Source organism: Impatiens glandulifera, chromosome 1, assembly GCF_907164915.1.
Source record: "Impatiens glandulifera chromosome 1, dImpGla2.1, whole genome shotgun sequence".
Classification (NCBI taxonomy): Eukaryota; Viridiplantae; Streptophyta; class Magnoliopsida; order Ericales; family Balsaminaceae; genus Impatiens; species Impatiens glandulifera.
In genome coordinates, this window is record NC_061862.1 from 17,933,413 (window position 1) to 17,956,445 (window position 23,033).

At 33.3% G+C, this 23,033-nt stretch overlaps 2 protein-coding genes and 1 pseudogene across 2 annotated transcripts; all 3 read left to right on the plus strand.

Annotated features, from left to right (window-relative positions):
* Positions 1 to 6,652: 6,652 nt before the first annotated feature.
* Positions 6,653 to 7,746, plus strand: LOC124919590 (annotated as a pseudogene).
* A 2,710-nt stretch (positions 7,747 to 10,456) lies between these two features.
* Positions 10,457 to 14,158, plus strand: LOC124919597 (DEAD-box ATP-dependent RNA helicase 10-like). Its single transcript, XM_047459871.1, has 13 exons — positions 10,457 to 10,595; positions 10,733 to 10,859; positions 10,931 to 11,000; positions 11,496 to 11,558; positions 11,763 to 11,837; positions 12,109 to 12,228; positions 12,690 to 12,731; positions 12,826 to 12,900; positions 12,967 to 13,113; positions 13,223 to 13,360; positions 13,643 to 13,754; positions 13,841 to 13,929; positions 14,039 to 14,158. Exons 1-13 carry the CDS (start codon positions 10,457 to 10,459, stop codon positions 14,156 to 14,158), a joined length of 1,317 nt encoding a protein of 438 aa, XP_047315827.1.
* A 5,504-nt stretch (positions 14,159 to 19,662) lies between these two features.
* Positions 19,663 to 20,829, plus strand: LOC124919606 (fe(2+) transport protein 1-like). Its single transcript, XM_047459883.1, has 2 exons — positions 19,663 to 20,259; positions 20,356 to 20,829. Exons 1-2 carry the CDS (start codon positions 19,663 to 19,665, stop codon positions 20,809 to 20,811), a joined length of 1,053 nt encoding a protein of 350 aa, XP_047315839.1. The 3' UTR covers positions 20,812 to 20,829.
* The last annotated feature ends 2,204 nt before the right edge of the window (positions 20,830 to 23,033 follow it).

The window sequence follows — 23,033 nt, forward strand, 5'->3', positions numbered from 1 at the left end:
GGAGAAGACCACCATGAGTCTAATGAAAGCTCTTTCATATATGTATGAGAAACCATCTGCTAACAACAAGGTACACTTAATGAAAAAACTTTTTTACTTAAGAATGGTTGATGGTACTTCTGTCACTACTCATTTGAATGAATTCAATACAATTGTGAATCAATTGCTATCTATTTAATTTATTTTGGGGATGAAGTTAGTGCCCTGATTTTGTTAGCATCTCTACCAAATAGTTGGGAACCTATGAGGGCGGCAATTAGTAATTCAGTTGGAAATGCTAAACTGAAATTTGTTGAAGTTAGAGATCGTATTTTTGCTGAAGAGGTTCGTAAAATTGATTCTGGTGAAACATTCAAAGGTTTTGCTCTGAATGTGGAAAACAGGGGTAGAGATAATGATAGAAATTTCAACCGAGGTAAGAGCAGGTCTATGTCAAGGAGCAGGAGGAGTTAGTCCAAGTCTGGGCGAACATTTGAGTGTTGGAATTGTGGTAAACATGGTCATTTAAAGAGGAACTGCAAAGCACCGAAGAAAAACGGTGATGATAAAAATGTTGCAGCCAACGTTGTTATAGAATCTGTCATTGATGCGTTACTTCTGTCTGTTGATAGCCTGATAGATTCGTGGGTTTTAGACTCAGGAGCGTCTTTCCACACCAGTGCTCACAAAGAATTAATGGAGAATTATGTGGTTGGAAACTGTGGGAAAGTATATCTTGCAGATGGTGAGCCACTAGATATTATTGGCATGGGGGACATCAAATTGAAGATGACAAATGGTTCTGTTTGGAAGATTAATAAGGTGAGACACATTCTAGGTTTAATGCGCAATATGATCTCTATTACACAACTTGATGAAGAAGGTCACAATTTCAATTATGGAAATGGTGCATGGAAGGTGACTAAAGGAGCAATTGTTGTTGCTCGAGGTCACAAAACTGGAACGTTATACACAACTTCAACTTGCAGAGAATCAGTTGCTGCTGTAGTTGATGACTCGAAGAACAGTGAGTTGTGGCATTGCAGGTTGGGCCATATGAGCGAAAAAGGGATTAAATTCTTTTGAAGAATGGACAGATTCCAGAACTGAAGTCTGTTGAACATCAGTTATGTGAAAACTGCATTCTTGGAAAACAGAAACGGGTGAGTTTCTTAAAGATTGGGAAGGAGCTCAAGAAAGAAAGGCTAGAGTTGGTACACACTGATGTGTGGGGACCTGCACCTGTTTCTTCTATTGGCGGATCACAATACTACGTGACGTTTATAGATGATTCAACAAGAAAGGTGTGGGTATATTTTATGAAGCACAAGTCTGAAGTATTTGTTATTTTCAAGAAATGGAAGAATTTGGTTGAAAATGAAACAAATCAGAAAGTTAAGTGTTTGAGATCCGACAACGGAGGTGAATATATCAATTCAGATTTCAAAAAGTATTGTGCTGTGAATGGGATCAGTATGGTGAAGACTGTTCCCTGAACGCCTCAAGAGAATGGAGTAGCTGAACGAATGAATCAAACATTGAACGAGCGTGCTAGAAGCATGAGATTGCATGCAGGACTGCCTAAAATCTTCTGGGCATGAGCTATTAATACTGCTGCCTATTTGATAAACAGGGGACCCCCTATGTTCCTCTTGAATTCAGAATTCCTGAAGAAGCTTGGAGCAATAAAAAGGTAAACATTTCTTATTTGAAAGTGTTTGGTTGTTTATCATATGTTCATATTAATGAATGTGATAGGAGCAAGCTTGATCCAAAGTCTAATAAATGTTTTTTCATTGGTTATGGTAATATCGAGTTTGGTTATCGTTTCTGGGATAATCAAAATCGGAAGATCATTCGTAGCATAAATGTTATCTTCAATGAACAGGTTCTCTACAAAGATTGTGTTGGGAAGACATCAGATGGTGATTCCAAGTTGGAAGAGATTGGTATAGTCGATTTGAGAGAATTTTTAGCCGAATATATACCGGTTGTCGAAGAAGAACAATGTGTTGTTGAAGATGAAATCGTTGAGAACGTGGCCCTAGAGGTAAATCAGCAAACACCGGTTATACAGTTGAGAAGATCATCAAGGAATCGAAAACCAGTTGAGAGGTGGTCTCCATCTCTGAACTATATCTTGTTAACAGATAGAGGTGAACCTGAATGTTATGAGGAAGCAATACAATCTGATGAATCGATTAAGTGGGAATCTACTATGAAAGATGAGATGGATTCTCTGATGTTGAATCAGACTTGGGAGCTCATTGAGCTACCAAAGGGAAAGAAAGCACTTCACAACAAATGGATCTTCGGGATTAAAGAAGAACATGATGCAAAACCAGTTACTACCCCCCTTAGCTAGTCACTTCATACTATCTAAAGATCAGTCGCCTTCAACAGAGGAAGAGAAAAATTACATGGCCACTGTTTCGTATGCCTCTGCCATTGGTTGTATTATGTATGCGATAGTTTGCACAAGACCAGACATAGAACATGCAATGAGAGTTGTTAGCAGATTCATGAGCAACCTGGGTAGACAATATTGGGAAGTAGTAAAGTGGATACTACGATACTTAAGAGGAAGTACGGGTCTCGCTTTGTGTTTTCGAAAGTCTAATATGGGTTTGGAAGGATATGTTGATGCTGACAATGGTGGTGATGTTGATAGTGGAAAGAGCACAACATGGTACATTTATACTCTGGGAGGTACTGCAATCAGTTGGGTTTCAAAATTACAGAAGATTGTTGCTTTTTCTAGTTGTGAGGCAGAGTATGTTGCTGTGACAGAAGCTGCTAAGGAGATGATGTGGTTACAACCCTTTTTGCGAGAATTGGGTCAAGACTGCGAGGGAAGTGTGTTGCGATGCGACAGTCAGAGTGCCATTCATTTGGCAAAGAATCCTGTTTATCATGGAAGGACGAAGCATATACAGGTTCATTATCATTTCATTCGGTCAGCTTTAGAAGATGGAGTATTATCTCTTGAGAAGATTCCCGGGAGTGAGAATTCAGCTGATATGTTGACGAAAACTGTGAAAAATGAGAAACTGAAGTTGTGTGCAACTTTAGTTGGTCTTCTTCGTTAAGACACCGAATGGAAAGCCACTACCGATCGAGAGATGATGAAGTTAGTCTCCAAGTGGGAGATTGTTGAGTTATGGAGCCTACACTTATAATAAACTCTACATTGTTAATTAAAGTTTATTGGGTTTTCTTTTTGGTTTTTGGGCTTGGGCCTGACCAAAGTTATTTAGGTTTATTACCTGAATGTTTACCCTATAAATATGTGATTATTAAGGGTTTACATTGTGAAGACAGAATTCTAGAGAGATAAAGTGTTAGGAAAAAACTAGGTATTCCTTCTTCTTCTTCATAGTAAATCTGGTGGTGGCTGAAGTGGATGTAGCTCAATTTGAGTGAACCACTATAAATCTGTGTATTCTTGTGTTCTTCTTTCTTGTGTTTTTACAGATTGTTTTCAAGTAGGTCGAATTTGGGAGATACAAATCCTAACATAAAGTTGGAATCAAACATGCCATTAAGTTGTTGGGTTTGAGGCCAACGTGCATGGGCTTTCGATCGTTGGGCAAGCTCTCGGTCGTGAGGTAGATGGGGATCCTCGGTCGAAAAAGAGGTTGGCGTAAAGTCATCTTCGGTCAGATTATTTGAAAAGGGTCATCTTCAACCTCCCGACATGACTGAATCAGATATTTTTTGGTTTCGTCTCCCAAACCTCCAACTAATTTTGATCCAAGTAAAATATAGGAAACTTCCTCTTGTCATGTTGATCATTTTTTGAATTGTCTAATGTCGTCATTCACTGCGTTGCGTTGGGGGATCGTTGTGAATTCTAAATCCAAAACAAATTTTGAGCTTATAGAAAATTTTCTTATACCTATTAGAACCAAAACTAGATCACCAAAATGCAGGTCTACACACCCGTATTAGAAGAGACTGCGCAAAAGCGAAAATCAGAGACATCAAAGACGGGAATTGGAACTTGCTCTTGAGAAGAATTCTAGAAGGAAAGAGGATACTTGATCATATAAGTAACATACAACTACACGACAAACTGGATATTCATGAATAGAAAGTTGAGGACAATGGGAAGCTAGTATTGAAGAAAATATGGGAGGTAATCCGGGAAAAACGCAGAAAGTAGAATGGGCTCCTCTTGTATGGTCAACGAAGATTATCCCTCGACACCAGTTCATCCTATGGCTCGCCTTCTGGAAAGACTCAGCACTCGTGATCGTATCAGCAAGTATATGAGCATCCCGGACGCGAGTTGTCTTCTATGCATAGGAAATGAAGAAATCATAGATCACCTATTTGGGAGTTGTTGTATTGCTTCGGAGTTTTGAGACAGATTCTATAAAAGCCTGGAGCTGATTAGTTTCCCGAGAGAATGGAATGAAATCAAATAAGCAGCACTACTCAAAGCCAAGGGAAATAGATTTGCAACAAGCGTGTTCAAGTGCGGCTTTAGAGCAGTGGTGTATAACATTTGGCAAGAACGGAATGCAAGGGTATATTGCAGAACCCGCAGGAGCGTTGACGAGTTATGAAAAGATATTGTATCGAATTGTAGCGCCCTCGCGAGAACATGGAGAGGAATTTCAAGCACGGAGCAGAACTGGAATATCTGTAGGAACTGGAGTTTACCGTTTTTTAAACTCACTAGAATTGAAAAAATTGTAAACAAATAATTCATTTACGTTTTTAACTTTTTAGCTTTTATTCAGAATGTTACGACTTCAAAATCATTCTAGGCCTGTCTAGAATGATCTCTTAAACTCGTGGTTTTTTTTCCCGTTTTTGGGAATTTTTAATGAAATAACGCTAAGTCGTTTTTCCCAAAAAAATACAAGTCTAAACAAAGTACCAAATTTTGAAATCGGCAAATATTAACCAAATCGATCGAGGATGGTCTAAAATGCTCATAATTACTAGAGCTCAAAAATAGCAACCCAATTGTTTTAAATTTTGAAATTGAAATTGGGCGTTCGTTTTAAAGTGAAGGGATTTATTCCAATTCGAAATAAATATTCTAAATAATGTTAGAATAAATTTACATTCATCAATTCAAAACACAACTCAATACATAAAGTACAAGAACTCATATGTGTAAAAACTTAAACTTGTTTGTAACTTGTATTTAGAAAAGTTAAACTTAATGAACCTTTTGAACTTCTTGGAACAACCTCAATGTCCTTTTTCACAAAATAAAATAAAACAAAACGAGAGGTTTAGGCCTTTATTTGGCCAATTTTGGTTCGATATCCTTTATTGGCCTTTATGTGAATGGAATTAGAGTTCATTTAAAATAGTATGTTCTTGCTTTATACCTATATTTGAAATATATTTAACTTGTCTAATTATTCAAGATTTAAAAATAGAACATTAACATTTTTCTTTGTCTACATGTTCACATCAAGAGTAAGAATTGTGTTGGAAAAAAATGAATAACTTTGATACTTGTTATGTACATAAAGGAGAGACAAGTACTTAATTAGGACAAGTACATAGAAGATGTTTATTCTAATGATAAGGATAACTTAAGAAAATGATAGTAAAATTATGCCAAATATTTATATGTAGAGTTTACTGAAACATAGAGAAAATGAATGAAAAATGTGTGAAGAAATAATGAAAATAAAGTAGAAATATAGAGACATTGTGACAATGATATTGATGTTATGAGATTTAAACAATTTAATTGTTATTAAATAAAAAAATGTTTGATGATTTAATTTGTTGATAAAAATGTTGTTTCGGAACAAATTATTAAAAAATTTGAATAAATTTTATTTATAAAATTTAAATATTTTGATCTATTTATTATTTAATAGTTAAATATTATTTTTAGGTTACAAGTTTATAGTGGTCTAATAATTTTACGTAAACTCCTCTCATCACTGCCTTAATCGAGATTTACGTAAATTGATTAGACTTACTTAAAAATAATATTTAACTATAAAATTGTAAATATTTTAAACTTTATAAATATAAATTATTCAAAATAAATATTTATCTCACTCCTAACATTAAAATTGTATAAATCTTTTGTATCATCCTATCATCTATTTTTACTTGTTGAAAAAAAAAATATAAAAAAAAAATTATTTTATTTTTTCCGCCATCAACATGTCATTCTTTCTTTCAAATTCTTTCTTGTAGGTCCGCCACTGCACGTTTTCCACCACGTCATGCAACATCAAGGACAAAATGACAAAATGGTACACATACTTGTCCTATGATCTACATTTTCTATAAAAAAACAAAAAATAATTAGACCCGGTACGTATCACCGCAAAATTGTGATTTTATAATTTCTAACGAATTGACCTAGTAGTAGTACACATAATGCCACTTACCTCCATATATATAAGAGAGTTGATTAAAGAAGTAATCTCAAGGGAGGTACGTATTCAGTGTGGGGATAGCTTGGCCCTATTATTGGAAAGGGGGCCTGTGGGGATAGCTTGGCCCTATTATTGGAAAGGGGGCCTGGTTGATCGCCGCCTAAAGTCTGGTCAACTCTCAGTCGGTAGGGGGTGAAGAACTTCTCTGCTCGACTAAAAGGTTCAGAACGAATTCATTAAATATATTATAAGTAACTATCTAGATCCAATTGAAGATCGAGGAATTAGAAATTATATTCATTAAAATGGGCGCATTTCAAAGAGTCTTAATGTGCTTCTTGATCCTAGTCTCCTTCTTGGCCTCACAAGTTCATTCGGTGGCCCCTGAAGAATGTGGATCCGATCAACTTGGCGATTGCGTTAACAAGTCCAAGGCATTGCCGCTTAAAGTGATTGCAATCGCGGCCATTCTTTAACCAGCATGATCGGAGTCGGTCTTCCTCTCGTGAGCCACTCCTTGCCGGCTCTCAGCCCGGACAGGAGCCTGTTTGTGATCATCAAGGCTTTTGCCTCTGGAATCATCCTCTCCACCGGTTTCGTGCACGTTCTTCCCGATTCCTTTGACATGCTCACGTCCAATTGCCTTCCGGATAAACCATGGCATAAGTTCCCTTTCACCGGTTTCGTCGCCATGTTGACTTCCATCATAACCCTAATGATGGATTCCGTGGCCACTAGTTTTTATAGCAAGAAAAACGTGGCACTTGTTGAGGCTGAGGTAAAAGACCCTGAGACCGCTAGCCACCATCATGGTCCCAAAGATCTCGGTGAAGCCTCCAAGCTATTGCGCTATAGAGTTGTGGCCATGGTAATTGTGTGTGGACGAATTCAAAGTTATTCACTTTAGTGTATTATAGTAATAATAGTAATGCATAATGCGCAGGTGCTAGAACTTGGAATAGTTGTGCACTCGGTTGTGATAGGGCTTTCAATGGGAGCTTCGAACAATGTTTGCACCTTAAAACCATTGGTGGCGGCCCTTTGCTTCCACCAAATGTTTGAAGGAATGGGGCTTGGCGGATGCATTCTCCAAGCGGATTACAATCTGTTGAAGAAGGCTATAATGGTTTTCTTATTCTCCGTGACGACTCCTTTTGGGATAGCCTTGGGGATTGGTTTGTCGACTACTTACCGAGAGAATAGCCCGTCGGCATTGATAATCGTGGGGCTGTTGAACGCCGCATCAGCAGGGCTTTTAATCTACATGGCGTTGGTTGATCTTCTGTCGGCCGATTTCATGGGTCCAAAGCTTCAAGGAAATATTAGGCTCCAGATGAAGTCCTATGTTGCAGTTCTCCTAGGATCCGGTTTGATGTCCCTCATGGCCACATGGGCTTAATTAATTAAGCTAGTAGTTAACACTAATAACCTATCAATAATCTCTCTGTGTTTTCCTCTAGTCAATTGTAAACAAATTAATTAGCTAGTGTGTGTCTGATTGTGATATAGGCTTAATTAATTGAAAGAAAAGTTTGTTTATGGTAAAAAAAATCTAGCTTATAAAAAATACAGTTTAATCAAGTCTTTTTATTAAATATTTAACCTTAATATATTACACTATAATTATTTTAAGACCTAGATAAAATAAATAAGCTGCATATGTTATATGGAAAATTATGTGAATAGTTGTATTATATGGAAATCGTATATAGGCTTGGAGGGAGATTTTGATATTTGGAGTATGTATATATATATAACACCATCATTCAATTATTTAGAATAAATCAAATCTCTTTTGGAAACTGTGTAAATATATTTTTTTTATGTAAATAGATGATAAGTTTAGATCTAATATTTTTTTAGATTGTAGTAGAGATAATTTGATGCATAATATAACTAATTAAGATTAATTAAATAAATTATAATAAGATATTAAGATAATAAGAAATCAATGTCACTGTAATTGTCGTAATCAAATACCAAATAAATATTTTATAAATAATTTAGGTTAAAGTTTTAAAAAACATTTTAGAATTAATAAATAAGATTATATATTTTCAAAATTATTTGATTAATTTTAAACAAATTCAAATTAAATCTATAATCAAATTTTTAATTAATTAATTAATCTTATATGAACTTATTTAGAAACATTTAGATCTGAAATTATGTTTAAATAAAAAATGTTATTAATATTTATAATTAAAGTATATTTTAGACCATCTTTTAATTTAAATAGAATATTTAAAAAATTGTTGTTCAAATTGAGATTATTTTCATACAAAATTACGTTCCAAAGTAAGAGAAACTATTTAAAAAAGGTTTAAATATTGTCCAATTGCAACCATAACCTAGATATGAGAATAACAAATAATAAAAATTTTGAACATCAAAAACTAACATTTTCCTACATTCACGACCATACTTTTTATCATTACATTAGACATTTTATTCCATCTGACTCGTCATTTTCAACCAACGTCTACCCTCATTTTGAGTATTTTACTCCAATTGACACTATCGATGATTAATACTCTCATTTTGTGTATTTTGATTAAATTTGAATCACCATTCTTTTAATCCTTTAAATTCGTATAACATATATTATTGTTTTAATCTTTATAATATCCCTCTAAAATCTGCATTTATCATGACACAAATCATATTCTCAAGTTTAAATTAAATGTTAAAACTTTAACAATTACACTTTTTATTCTTATGATTATTGAATTCAATTATAATTTTGTGTAGGTTTATATTTTGTATATAAATTTTTGATTTTTTAATTAATTATATAAATAATAAATATGTAGAGAAAGTATACTAATTATTTTTTAATAAATTATTTGAAAATTTTAATTAGATATAAAGTGAATGTGAAAATATTTTAATATATAATTATATAATATAAAATAATTAATATTTAATAATTTATATATAAATTATTTATTAAAAATATTCAAGCAAAGAAAAAATATAAAATTTAAAAGAAAATTAAATTAAGAAAAAAATTAAAATACTAACTGTATTTAATAAGAGGAGGGATAGGTAGATAGAAGGAATTTAGGGAGGGAATGAGAGAGGAAATGACTTTGGAAAAATGGAAAATAAAAAAGGGAATGACGTGACATAATCTGATTCGTTGAAAAAATCAAATAATTTATTTTTCTTCTCTCTTTCCTCCCACTTTTCCATTTTTCCAACCAATGAGATATGCGAAGTTATTTCCTCTCTCATTCACTTTCCCAAATTCCTTCTCCCTATCCCTCCTCTTTAATAAATATAAAAAAAAAAAATACAAATTAAGATAAGCAATAAATATATAAAAAAAAAGAATTAATATAAAAAAACAAATAAATTTATTTTTATTTGAATATATCATAAATTAATTTTTAAATAAGATAGTATATATATATTTAATATATAATTATATAAATTATAAAATAATTAATAATTAATAAAAATAAAATTATCAATAAAATTAACCTTTTTATTGGTTATAAAAAATAATTCGAAATTTTCTATTATAATAATTTTTCTATTTATTATCAAATGTCGGTAGATAATATTAAATTCGTGGATCATAAATTATTTAATTACTAATATAATTATTCAAATAAAACTAGGCCTAAAAGATATTTAAAAATATATTATTATTAGGAAATAAAATTTTAAAATATAAAATTTATAATATTATATATATATATATATACGATGAAAAGTAAAAATCATATAACTGTAATTCCTCTATTTCTTTCTTTCCCTCCACGACTCGCTGCTGCTAACCGACTTAAGCCGCCAACTTCCACTTCCGGTCTTCGTCTCCGACGACACTGGTATGTTTCTTGAAACCCTAATTCCAAAATGGTTTATTATAACACGATCACTTTACGAAATTGAGGAGGCAACAAGCTCTTGTTTTGACATAATCATGGAGTACAACATACAAATATTTATATCTCCAGCTTTTGAGTGCTATACTTCATATAATCATACAATATTTGTACTTAAATTGGACATTGTATTACGATGAATCAATTTAACAAGTCTCTTTGCTGTAACAGGGAAAGAAAAGAAAAGAAGATAAACGTCTAATTCCTTTGTTAAGGATGGAAGAAGATAAATTGTCTAATCTCAAGTCGTTTAAGGACCTTGGAGTGTGTGAGAAATTGGTGGAAGCTTGTGATGATTTGGGTTGGAAAAACCCGTCTAAGATTCAAGTAGAGTCTATTCCTCATGCTCTGAAAGGTGACATTTACAGTCTTTTTTTTAAGGTCCTTGTTAGTTTATGATTTACTAAAAGATTAATAGGTCAGGTCAAAGACAATGAAAAGTAATTAATTGCTCCTGTCTCTGATTTGTTTGTTAATGGATTTAAACTTTAGGTAAGGACTTGATTGGTCTTGCACAGACAGGTTCTGGTAAAACTGGAGCTTTTGCTCTTCCAATTCTTCAATCACTTCTAGAATCTCCTCAACAAGCCTTTTTTGGTTGTGTTCTCTCACCAACAAGGTTTGCTATTTACTACATTTTGTTAAATTTCGGTAAAGGAACTTTCATCTAATGGGTCAAATCTCTTTTAGGGAACTTGCAATTCAGATTGCAGAGCAGTTTGAAGCTTTGGGGGCTGGAATAGGGATCAAATGTGTAGTGGTATGTTCTTGCTTGAGTTAACTTTTCATAAAATCATCTTCAAAGATAGTATTTTTGGCTATTAGATGGGAACATTGTTTAATCAGATCTCAAACTCAATAAATTAAGTGTTAATTCCTAATAAATTTGGATCATTCAAAGAATAACATGAAAACCTGAATTGCTTTCTCTTACCAATCACCCTCGGCAAAATAAAATATCACTAGCCACATTATTTTCTTAGGAGTGCGTTTCTTAAGCAGAAGGTTATGAGTCCAACTCATATTGTTGTGAAAACTACCCAATTCCACACATATCATTAGAAATACATTATTTTCATACGAGTATTTTTTTTCATTAATAGTTATTCTATATGTTTACCAGTATGCTGCACTATGTTGATTGAGACACCAATTTTGAACTCTTCTCACCTTGTTTACTTTAAGTAATTACAGGTACTTTGTTTTCAAATGAACTTTAGCAGCCTTTAATAATTTATTCTTCACATTTTGATAGTTGGTTGGAGGAGTGGACATGGTGCAACAGAGTATTTCACTTGGAAAACGACCTCACATTGTTGTAAGTGTTTCTTCTAACTGGTAAAAGAAGTGCATTCCCCTACACACCCCTACAAAAACCTCTCCTCCGAAAACTCATGTCACCTTTCTGCTCTTACTATGCCATTTTTATTAGTTCTATGCTCCCTTTGTTTATCTTTGAAAATTCTTTGGTATACAATTTTTATTAACAAATTGTGCCATTTCATCGGTTGTTCTTGTGTAGGTCGCCACTCCTGGTCGTCTAATCGATCATCTGTCCAACACAAAAGGCTTTTCGCTACAGACATTAAAATACCTTGTAAGACATCATTTTCTCTTGATATTAGTTATGAAGTTCTATGACTCATTTTATTTTTCAATGAAGATTAACCTCACTTGCTTCATCAGATTTTCACATCTTATTTATGGCACTTTTGGTAAAAATAAATAAATCAGTTAGTGCACTTAATTGAATTGGATGTTGGAAAGGTCACACCATATTTTGCTCGAGGCAAACCTGCTTTTTAGAACTATTGACACACCATATTTTATTTGGCTAATTATAGTTATCATTTTGTACATATTATCAGGTATTGGATGAGGCAGATAGATTGCTTAATGAGGATTTTGAGAAAGCAATTGATGAGATTTTGAAAGTTATTCCCCGTGAAAGGAGGACATATTTATTTTCAGCTACCATGACAAAAAAGGTAGGACTTTGAACTGTATCTTAATGACCTTCCCGCCATCTACCTTATATGTGACTTTATTTAATTTATTTTTCCTGGTAGAATCTGTTGTTCATTATCTAACTTGGAGGAATGCCACTGGTAGATGGAAAAATTGGGGGAATGAAAGTGCTGCTTTTGTTCTTATGAAAAAATTGTTATTCTGCACTATATAATGCTAGAGAGGAATGTATCTAGAATGTTGCATTTACTTATGTTGGCATGTTCTCTCCCTGATCCTCTTATCTTACAATTTTAAGTGGTCTAAGAAAAAAAAAGTAGATTTATATTTAGCAGGAAAAGAATATAGGTTGCCGTGTATTTTACCGAGCATATTCTTGCTTTAGTTAGTGTATTTATCTGGTAAATCTTACCGAGCATATTCTTGCTTTTAGTTAGGAAACGTTAAGGAATTAATGGAAATCGATCCCTTCTTGTTGCAGGTGAAGAAGCTTCAGAGGGCTTGTTTGCGAAATCCTGTGAAGGTATGATAAAAGATCACCTGCATTATTATTTTTCTTTTTTACTATTTGAATAACTATAGAAACACCTGAGGACTGAAGTTGCAATCACTTTCAGATTGAGGCTGCATCTAAATATTCGACAGTTGATACATTGAAGCAGCAGTATGTCTTTGCTCCTGCTAGGCACAAGGTTCTCTCCTTGTCACTTTCCACTTTATATTTCATATTCCAATTTCTTATCTAATGTTGTTTTCAGGATACCTACCTTGTCTATATTCTGTTGGAGATGTCAGGAAGTACCTCAATGGTCTTCACTAGGACATGTGATGCCACTCGCATTTTGGCTCTTATGCTTAGGAACCTTGGTTTAAGGGCTATCCCAATCAGTGGCCAAATGAGCCAGGTATATATTTGCCCGAACATATCTAATTGGCTATAAGAGCATTCCCTAAATGCTCCTTTCCTCTATTTTTCATCGTCAAGTAGCCATTATCTATAACATGTGTTGACAGACAAAGAGACTTGGTGCCCTCAACAAATTCAAGTCTGGAGAATGCAACATTCTTGTGTGTACTGATGTAGCCAGTAGAGGACTCGATATTCCATCTGTGGATATGGTTATCAACTTCAATATCCCCTCAAACTCAAAGGTCAGACCAATTCTCTGTGTAGCATTTCAATGCATTATATATAGGTATCCTTTTCGATAATATATTTGTTATTGTCCATAAATTTGCACCTGCAGTTCTCCCTTCCATGCTTCTCAGTTCTCAGTAATTAAAATTTTGGTTTTGGAAAATTTGTTAATAAGGTTCTTCAATTATTGAAGAATGTATTTTGATTCATTCATGGCATCATTATGTCAGAGTTATGTAATGTTTTTCTTTTGGGTTAACAAAAAAGGAATAAAAATTTTTTAAAATGTATTACAGGACTACATTCATAGAGTGGGAAGAACAGCTCGAGCAGGTCGATCTGGAGTTTCAATCTCAATTGTGAATCAGTATGAGTTGGAGTGGTATATACAAATAGAAAAGCTCATAGGTATGTAAATTGTTTATTTCTGTGTTGCAAATAAAAGCTGCGTTTATAGATAGATCATTATATATCACTTTCTCTTGTGTTTTAAGGTAAGAAATTGCCTGAATTCCCAGCCCCAAAAGATGAAGTTCTAATGTTAGCAGAGCGTGTCGCAGAGGCTAAAAGGATATCCCATATGGTAATTTAGACCATGCATATTTAACTGCAAACATCTTAACATACATGCATTTTTCTTTCCAGTCTTGACCATGATCATCCTTGTGAATATTAATTACTTTTATGTACAGAAAATTAATGAAACCGTTGGCAAAAAAAGGATGGGAGGAGACGAAGATGATGAAGAAATGAAGAAGTATTTATCTAAAAAAAACAACGGGAAACCTTTTAAAAAGTCGAAGAAATATTAATGAACTGGGTTTGCTCGTCAATTTTGATCTCTTATTTTAAATAAGTGTAGATATTGAATGTATAGCTTTATTAAACAGTTGTAATTTGTTCTCAAATTGTTAGTTAATCAGTTGTTTTCTACCTACCATCTCTGGTGAACTCTTCCAAGAGTTTGTAATTCAACAAAACTCGCAACGATGTAAAATTGGTGTTGATCAATTGCAAGGGGATTTGTTTAACTCGCCGAAATCAAAAGAATCGTACATTTCATTCACTTTTTCAAAGTCTCGAAAACAGATTATCTACGAAAACTGAATGAATTAGGTTGTTCATGATTAAGACAAGAAGAGGCTGGTGATTAATTTTGGAATTGGTTTTATTTATATAATTCAAAACACTTTGAATTTGAATAATTTATTATTACTTAATTTAATTTGTACAATGTTAGAGATTTACTCCATTTTATCATTATAGGAAAAATATTAAAAATATTTAATCGAAAAGCGGAATGCATTATTAAATTGAGATCATATATCTTCCGTCATTATTTATCTTATTGATTACTAAAACATTTTAGTGTTCTTTTTTTCAAACGAACATTTTAATCGAACTACCAACAATTTGTATAGATTCTTCTAAAACACTGATTTGAAAAAAATAAATATCTCAATTTTAGTGTCTCTTTTAATTTAGATTTTGTTCTAGTTTGTTTGTATTTAATATTTGTCTATTTTTACTCATTTTGTTTATGGTGTTTTTTTGAAGAGATATTTAACATAGTTTTATAATGTATTTTTCTTTGTTTGTAATTACAACCATGATATTAACGAGTAATGGCTAGAATTTTACCCTCCTTAGAAGGGTACTGTTATGGCTATATAAGGTTAACTGACAGGGATAGAAAAAGAGTATTTGATATTTTCTTAAACTCCAAAACAAATTAATTCTAACAAAAAATAAAAAATTATTTAAAAATTTAATTAACACTTATTCAATTTGATTTAAAACGTTTTTAATAAAAATATATTTGAAATCTTGACTTTTAGCCTGATAGATAAATTTTTTAATTTTTGAGTTATTCTAACGATCCAGTTAGAGATAATAAAGTTATAAAATAATTTTTTAGATTTTTAGTCTAAAATTCAATTGTTAAGTAAAAAGTGATGCTTTAATTTTTATTTTAAAAAAAAATATCAAGTTTTTCTTTCTTTATCTTCTTTTTAAGGCTAAAATTATATTTTGATAATCTCGAGATAATTTGATCCTATGCACGTTCTTTTGTTATTATAATAACAATATTCTTACAATTGTGAGAAAAAAATTATGATTGTTTATAAATAAATCAAGTCAACCCTGGGTATGCCACGTGGCGGAGTACAAGTCCATGGACCAGATGCATCCTTTGTATAGGGAGGCATGACAAGTGTATCAAAGTACATACGGACATGTACACTAGACTGCCACGTCATTAATCATTAAGGACAAAATGGTACGAACACACGATTATCTACATTTTCTACCATGTCATTTAATTCGATCCCCCTAATTTGGCTTCATCAATAAAATAATAATAATGTCATTTTCAATTCTCAAAGAGAGTTATAAATTGCTTTTTTAATGTTGGGGTTATTTGAAATTTATATTAGATTAAAAAATAGATTATTTAAATTTTTAATAGGACTTGAATACAATAAATTTTTTCTTAAGAAGAGCTAAAATAACATCTTTCAATAGGACATAAATAATTTCAATGAATTATAAGGAAAAATAGACCCATCTAAAATGTTACTTTATTTTTAATGTGTTGGAGATGCATTTTCTAATTTTATTTTATTTTTTAGTTTTATGTATACCGTTGTGTTATTTGATTCGGGATTGATGCTTTGTGGTTGTTGCTAAAACCACTCTTATTTAAAAAAGAAAAATATCAACCAAAGCATCAAATTAAATGAATATTTTATATAACGGTACGGTTCATGCAAGTTGGATTGTTAATTTGTAAGATAGAATTTGACCCAGTATACAGATGATCGTTTGATATCATTGTTGAGAAACGATCTAATCTAAACACGCGATAAAAGAAGATATAGAGATAAAGTGGTAAAGAATAATAAAGAACACAAGATATAACGAGGTTCGGCCAACAATGCCTACATCCTCGGGGAGTCGTCCATTCTATTGATATTCCATGGAATAATGGTCCAAGTAACCCTAGGTTACAATGTCTCTATTTATAGGAGTACATCAAAAGCCAAAAGACTAAACTACTACTCCTAAGCCCAATAAAGGCTTAAAGCCCAATTACAATATATAAACTCTAATTAAATATGAGCCCAAAACCCAACAATCTCCACCTTGGGCGAATACCGCGCTTATTGAGATGTGATGAATAAATTATAAATCTCCACCTTGACGAATTTCACGTCCCTTAGGAAATACACTAGCCGTACCCATCAATCTTCACCTCCACTCAATTCAAGAGCCCTTAGAAGAATAACAATCTCCGCCATTACGTATATCGCGCCATCAAAAAGTTATGAGCCACACATCAATCTTCACTGTTCGAGCCATTCACGAGATAAATCATTACACCTCCACTTCCGTTCAAAAGCCCTTAGAAGATAAAATCATAGAGTTTATAACACCAAGTAAACTTGGCAACTACGCTACTTCAGCGACTAGAGACATTCAACAACTCTTCACAATCTTTGTTCATACCCGTTGACATATGCGGAAACTAGAATTAACAATTCTTTATTATGTCAAAATAATCTTTACCTTTGTTTGCCACAAATTGAGTGTCTTATTTTTCAAGTCCAACAACCGACTGAAAACAAAATACCGAATAGACCCAAGACGAACTTTCATCGTCTACTTTTTCAAAATCAGATATCTATCGAAAACTGAGGACACCCAAAACGAACTTCCATCGTCTACTTCCTCAAAATAAGATATCGATCAAAAAACGAGAAGACCCAAGACGAACCTTTATCATCTACTTCATAACAAATAAATTAGGCTATCACGACATCTCTTTTCTCTAGCTCAAGATCTGACAAAGTATTTGTCACCCATCTTGCCTTGAACGTTGCATACTCAACCAACTTAAACCTCATACCTCTCCTTGAATAAATTAGCTTGCAATCTACTAGTTTTTTGAATCCAAAAACGCCTAGCAATCCAAGAATATTATTTCAATATTCAATCTCTCTCTCTCTTCAATTGTCTTCACCCATGCTTCAAATGATCATATATAGTTTCTCTAAAAGAAATCGAAATTCCTTTCATTTGAATTGATCGAACCTCTCATCTAGCCCCTTTTTCATGACTAGGAATCCCTATTCAAGGTCTCAATCATCCCATTCATCTAATATATGATCCACCAATGTATAGACAATTAAGATAGAACAAAAGAAGTAATAAAATCATCACCTTCGAATTAACCGAGTCTCCCATCTAGCCCCTTTTTCATGACTAGGAATCTCACTCAAGGTTTTTATTTATCTTCTCACATTAGAAGATAATGCAATGATTTCTTCTCGGTCGTTTGAGAGTTGCTTTCAAGATGTCTCCACCTCAACTTATAAGTGTCTTTCATTTGTCTTCCTCTTCCTGGTCTTTCATTGATAATATGTGTTAACTGGAATTGTTTCAATCCTTAATCACCCGCCAACTCAATGCAATCTTGCAATTTGGCCTAAAGGATTGTCATGTCAACATGTCGACAATGTTATCATCGGTAAACACCATATAAATAACAACTTTCCATACTCGATCATGTTTTTGTCAAGTGTAAAAGCACATAATCTCACCACAGTCTTCATCTTGATTAGCTCTTCCAATAAGATAAGGTCATAACCAAAAAAGATACAAACTTTTTGGTCCCAAATAAGTCAAATAAAATTAAAATTAGGCAGACACTTTAAGCCCCAGAAAAACAAACTTTGAGACGTCCAAACCTTGATCCGACCGTTGAAAATGTAGAGGAATGAGTTACCAACCCTCTCGAAAAAATCTCAGCGCAATCAGACTCTGTTTGAATCTCCCATCGTCAGTTTGATGAACCCTGTGCGGCTGTAGGCGAAAATCTACTACTAGATTTTCTCTCTACCCCTTTTTAATTTGACTTCTTCAATAACCGGTTTCCAAAGAAAAATCTCTCCAAACTTATTTCAGCCGAGAATTTCTTCAAGTCAAAGCCCTCGCCATAGTGAAATAATGTCACCCATGTATGCCAAGACAACAATCGGTTATAATAAAACCTCCAACTAATTTTCAATAAGCATGAAGATGTATCGTTTGTTCTCCACATTCTTCTAGCAAAATCCTGCATAGAAAGAATCTAACAAACCATATATATGATTAGTGCACCCTCAACTCATACCTTAGAAATTATCATTCTTGGTAGAACCCTTGAGGCATCAACACCCACTTGACAACTTCGCACCAACACTTACCGGGATTGCCAATCAAAACCTACTCATAAGGTTTGATGCAAATCCAAATCCGGCCCTTAAACACACATATCAAAAACACACTCTTGCAAACAAACATTAAAGCCACCTGCTTTAATTAGAAAACCCTTTACATGTTGCATCAATTGTCTTCTATAATCTGCAACATCGAATAAGTACTCCACCTTCTTTTTCAACTTCAATTTTCAATCTCCATATTGACGAATATCAAATCTCTTAGAAGATAAACACAAATCTCCATATTTGAGAAATTCAAGTCAAACAAGCCTCAATATAAATCCAAGATCAAAGCATACAAAACTTTGAGAATTTGATTAAAATCAAACAAGGCTTACTTGTGAAAATTGGAATCAAATAGGTCTTAAACCTATTTTATGAAATCAAACAGACTTAAATAAAAAGTCTTAGTTGAAAAAGTCTTACTTGTTGACCGCTTCAAAGATTTTTCCTTTTAGAACGAGATATATATGGAGATATATAATTTTCCCTTTTTCTTCTCCAATCGTTTTCTCAAATAACCAACAATCTTCAACAAAAGCACAAATATCAACAACTTCTTCAATGGTGGTTAGGGTTTCCGTCATATCTTCACAAATAGATTAGGTTAAACATTCTCAAAACATGCTCTGATACCACTTGTTGAGAAACGATCTAATCTAAACACGCGATAAAAGAAGATATAGAGATAAAGTGGTAAAGAATAATAAAGAACACAAGATATAACGAGGTTCGGCCAACAATGCCTACATCCTCGGGGAGTCGTCCATTCTATTGATATTCCATGGAATAATGGTCCAAGTAACCCTAGGTTACAATGTCTCTATTTATAGGAGTACATCAAAAGCCAAAAGACTAAACTACTACTCCTAAGCCCAATAAAGGCTTAAAGCCCAATTACAATATATAAACTCTAATTAAATATGAGCCCAAAACCCAACAATCATTCTCCTCCCTATATAAGGAAGAGATTCAAGAACTAATCTCTTCACTTCAAAAACAAGAAAAAAAAAATATATATATATATATATAATTGAGAAGGGTTATTTGAAATGGGTGCAGTTAATCGAGTCTTGTTTAGCTTCTTGATCCTAGTCTCCTTCTTGGCCTCACAGGTTCATTCGGTGGTCCCTGAAGAATGCGGATCCGATCAACTTGGCGGATGCGTTAACAAGTCCAAGGCCTTGCCTCTTAAAGTCATCGCAATCGCGGCCATTCTCGTAACCAGCATGATCGGAGTCAGTCTTCCTCTCGTAACTCGGTCTGTCCCGGCTCTTAGCCCGGACAGGAGCCTGTTTGTAATCGTCAAGGCTTTTGCCTCCGGAATCATCCTCGCCACGGGCTTCATGCACGTCCTTCCCGACTCCTTCGACATGCTTTCTTCGCAATGCCTCCCGGATAAACCGTGGCATAAGTTCCCTTTCACCGGCTTCGTCGCCATGTTGTCATCCATCGTAACCCTAATGGTTGATTCCGTGGCCACTAGTTTGTATAGCAAGAAAAACGTGGCAGTTATAGAGGTGGATGTTGAAGACCGTGAGATGGATGTGGCCGTGTCAACCGGTGGTGGTCATGTCCATGGCCACCACCACGGACCTAAAGATCTCGGAGAAGCCTCCAAGCTTATGCGCTATAAAGTGGTGGCCATGGTACGTACGTATGATTTTATATATATATTTTTGTTTTTGTAAATGGTTTCGGTGTAAAATTAAAAACTCAAATCCATGACCGTATGCATGATGCAGGTGCTAGAACTTGGAATAATTGTGCACTCGGTTGTGATCGGGCTTTCAATGGGAGCTTCGAACAACGTTTGCACCTTAAAACCATTGGTGGCGGCCCTTTGCTTCCACCAAATGTTTGAAGGAATGGGGCTCGGAGGATGTATACTCCAGGCGGATTACACTTTCTTGAAGAAAACTATAATGGTTTTCTTTTTCTCGGTGACGACTCCTTTTGGGATAGCGTTGGGGATTGGATTATCGAAGACCTACCGAGAGAATAGCCCGTCGGCATTGATAACGGTGGGGCTGTTGAACGCCTCGTCGGCGGGGCTACTAATCTACATGGCCCTGGTGGATCTTCTTTCGGCGGATTTCATGGGTCCAAAGCTTCAAGGAAGTCTTAGGCTACAGATGAAGTCCTATGTTGCAGTTCTCCTCGGAGCCGGTTTGATGTCACTCATGGCCAAATGGGCTTAATTAATACTCAAAATTAACAAACTTGTCAATAATCTATATATGCGTTAATTGTGTGTTCGTTTGGGTGATTTCACTAAAATTGTGATGCGTAATGTATGAATATCTTTTTTCCCATTAAGTCAACCTATAAATGTCGACACTTATGCAATATATATATTCGTCCGCATGCTTTTCCTATGTCACGATAAATAATTTACAATGGTATAAGTTAAATAATAGCATGTGGTCGTTTGTCACAGTGACTAAAATATATATATGTGAAATCTTTCTAATTAATTGTGCATCAAGATGTTATAACACATGTGAATAATTTATATATATATATATATTTACATGATAACAACAAGCCTATTAACCAACTAAAATTTAGTTTTTTTTTTATAAATTTTAATGCTATAATATTATATATCTTTACTATTATAAAAAATATATATTTTAAATATAAACCGTTCAATATGATAATATATAGTTAAGACCTAAACAATCCATTTTCTACTGGAGCTGATCTTTTGATGTGTGTTTTTTTTTTTTAATTTTATCCAATTTTTCTTTTTCTCATATCACTATATCACTGTTATTTTAATCATTAAATTAATTATTTAATTAACTAAAATATTAAAATAGTCTTACTTTTATCCTTATAAATTTTAAATACAAATAATTTTAAAAAATTTAAAATCCAAATAACTTATTTTTTCATAAAAAAAAATTAGACAAAAAAAAAAAAATCCTAAAATAATTCGTATGAAACAAGTCCTTGTAGTTTCTTAAAATGATACGTATTTTTACTTTTTCATTTTGTATTGTCTTTGATTAGAAAGATGAAAAATAAGACTTGAGTTTGAAATATTTTATTTTTGTTATGGTTTTTTATCATAATTTTGTTGTGCAATGTTGGAATTGAACTTATGTTCTTTTTTATATTATTATCTTTAATTTATTTTGATTAACTTATTATCAATATTTTGTTGATAGAAGATAAGGATTTTTCTAATAATATAACCTCAGTTTTTGTGGTAGAATAAAAAATAATTTGAATTATTATTTATTTTTTTTGTTTCTTCTACTAGTACAATAGGACTTTAGTACGGTAGCACGGCAACAATTATGCCTTGTTATTTATATATTAATTTTAAATAGAATAGAAGAAGTATATTGGTTGACAAAACTATTTCAATTAGTCTATGTTTGATAAAGATATTTTATTTTTGGGATAATATAGATTATTCCAATCATATTTATATATTATTACGAGTGGTATAAAAAATATATAGATGCAAACTTAATTATATATTATTTGCGGGACAATTAGTTTGTATTTAAACCCTTATAGATAATTATATTTTTTGTTGCAATTATATTTTTTTATTAATTTATTATTAAATAATATGATAAATAAAATATTTACATTTATTATTATTTCATTTTTTTAAATAATTTTGGGTGCGAAAACTACCCAAACATTAATTACTACTCTCTCCGTCTCATTCAAAGCTTTACATTTTGCCATTTTGTGCGTCCTACTCAAAGTTTACATTTTCAAAAATGAAAAAATGGTCTCACTTATTTACTAAAACTATCACCATTTTTTACTTATAATTCACCATATGCCACTCAATTAACACACACTAATCATAAACAACTCTATTAATTTGTCTCATCTATACCCTATAACCCCCCCCCCCCCAACCACCCCCACACACACACACAATAAAAATTCTCTAGATTCTTCCATTATGAAACCCTAATCATATTCTCTACCTCTCTCTGTCTCTCTCTTCTCTCGCCGTTGTCTCTCTCTTCTCACAATAGTCGACCCTCCACCTTTTGCCTCTTTATCCAATTCTCTGGATAAAAATTAGCTGGAATCGATAGATTTTCTGAAAGATTCATGGGTCCCTGAATCGATGCCGGATTTTTGGGAGCCGGTGTGGCCGGATTCGACTCCAGAAAGGTTCGAAAGCCTATTTTCACCATTGGCGGACTCCTTGGTGGCCGAAACGTTGTCGTCGGAGGCCGAGAAAACGAAGAACGAGACGGCGACTGAAATGGAGAGGAGAGTCGGGTTTTTGGCTATGCTTGCTATTCTTTGCCCTCTTGCGATGACACTTTCTGAATTCGAACATGTTATTGTTTTTGTTTTTATTTTTGGCGATGCATGTTATAAATATATAGATCTATGTTACTTAAATTTGACTGAAATTGTACAAATTAAAGTATTT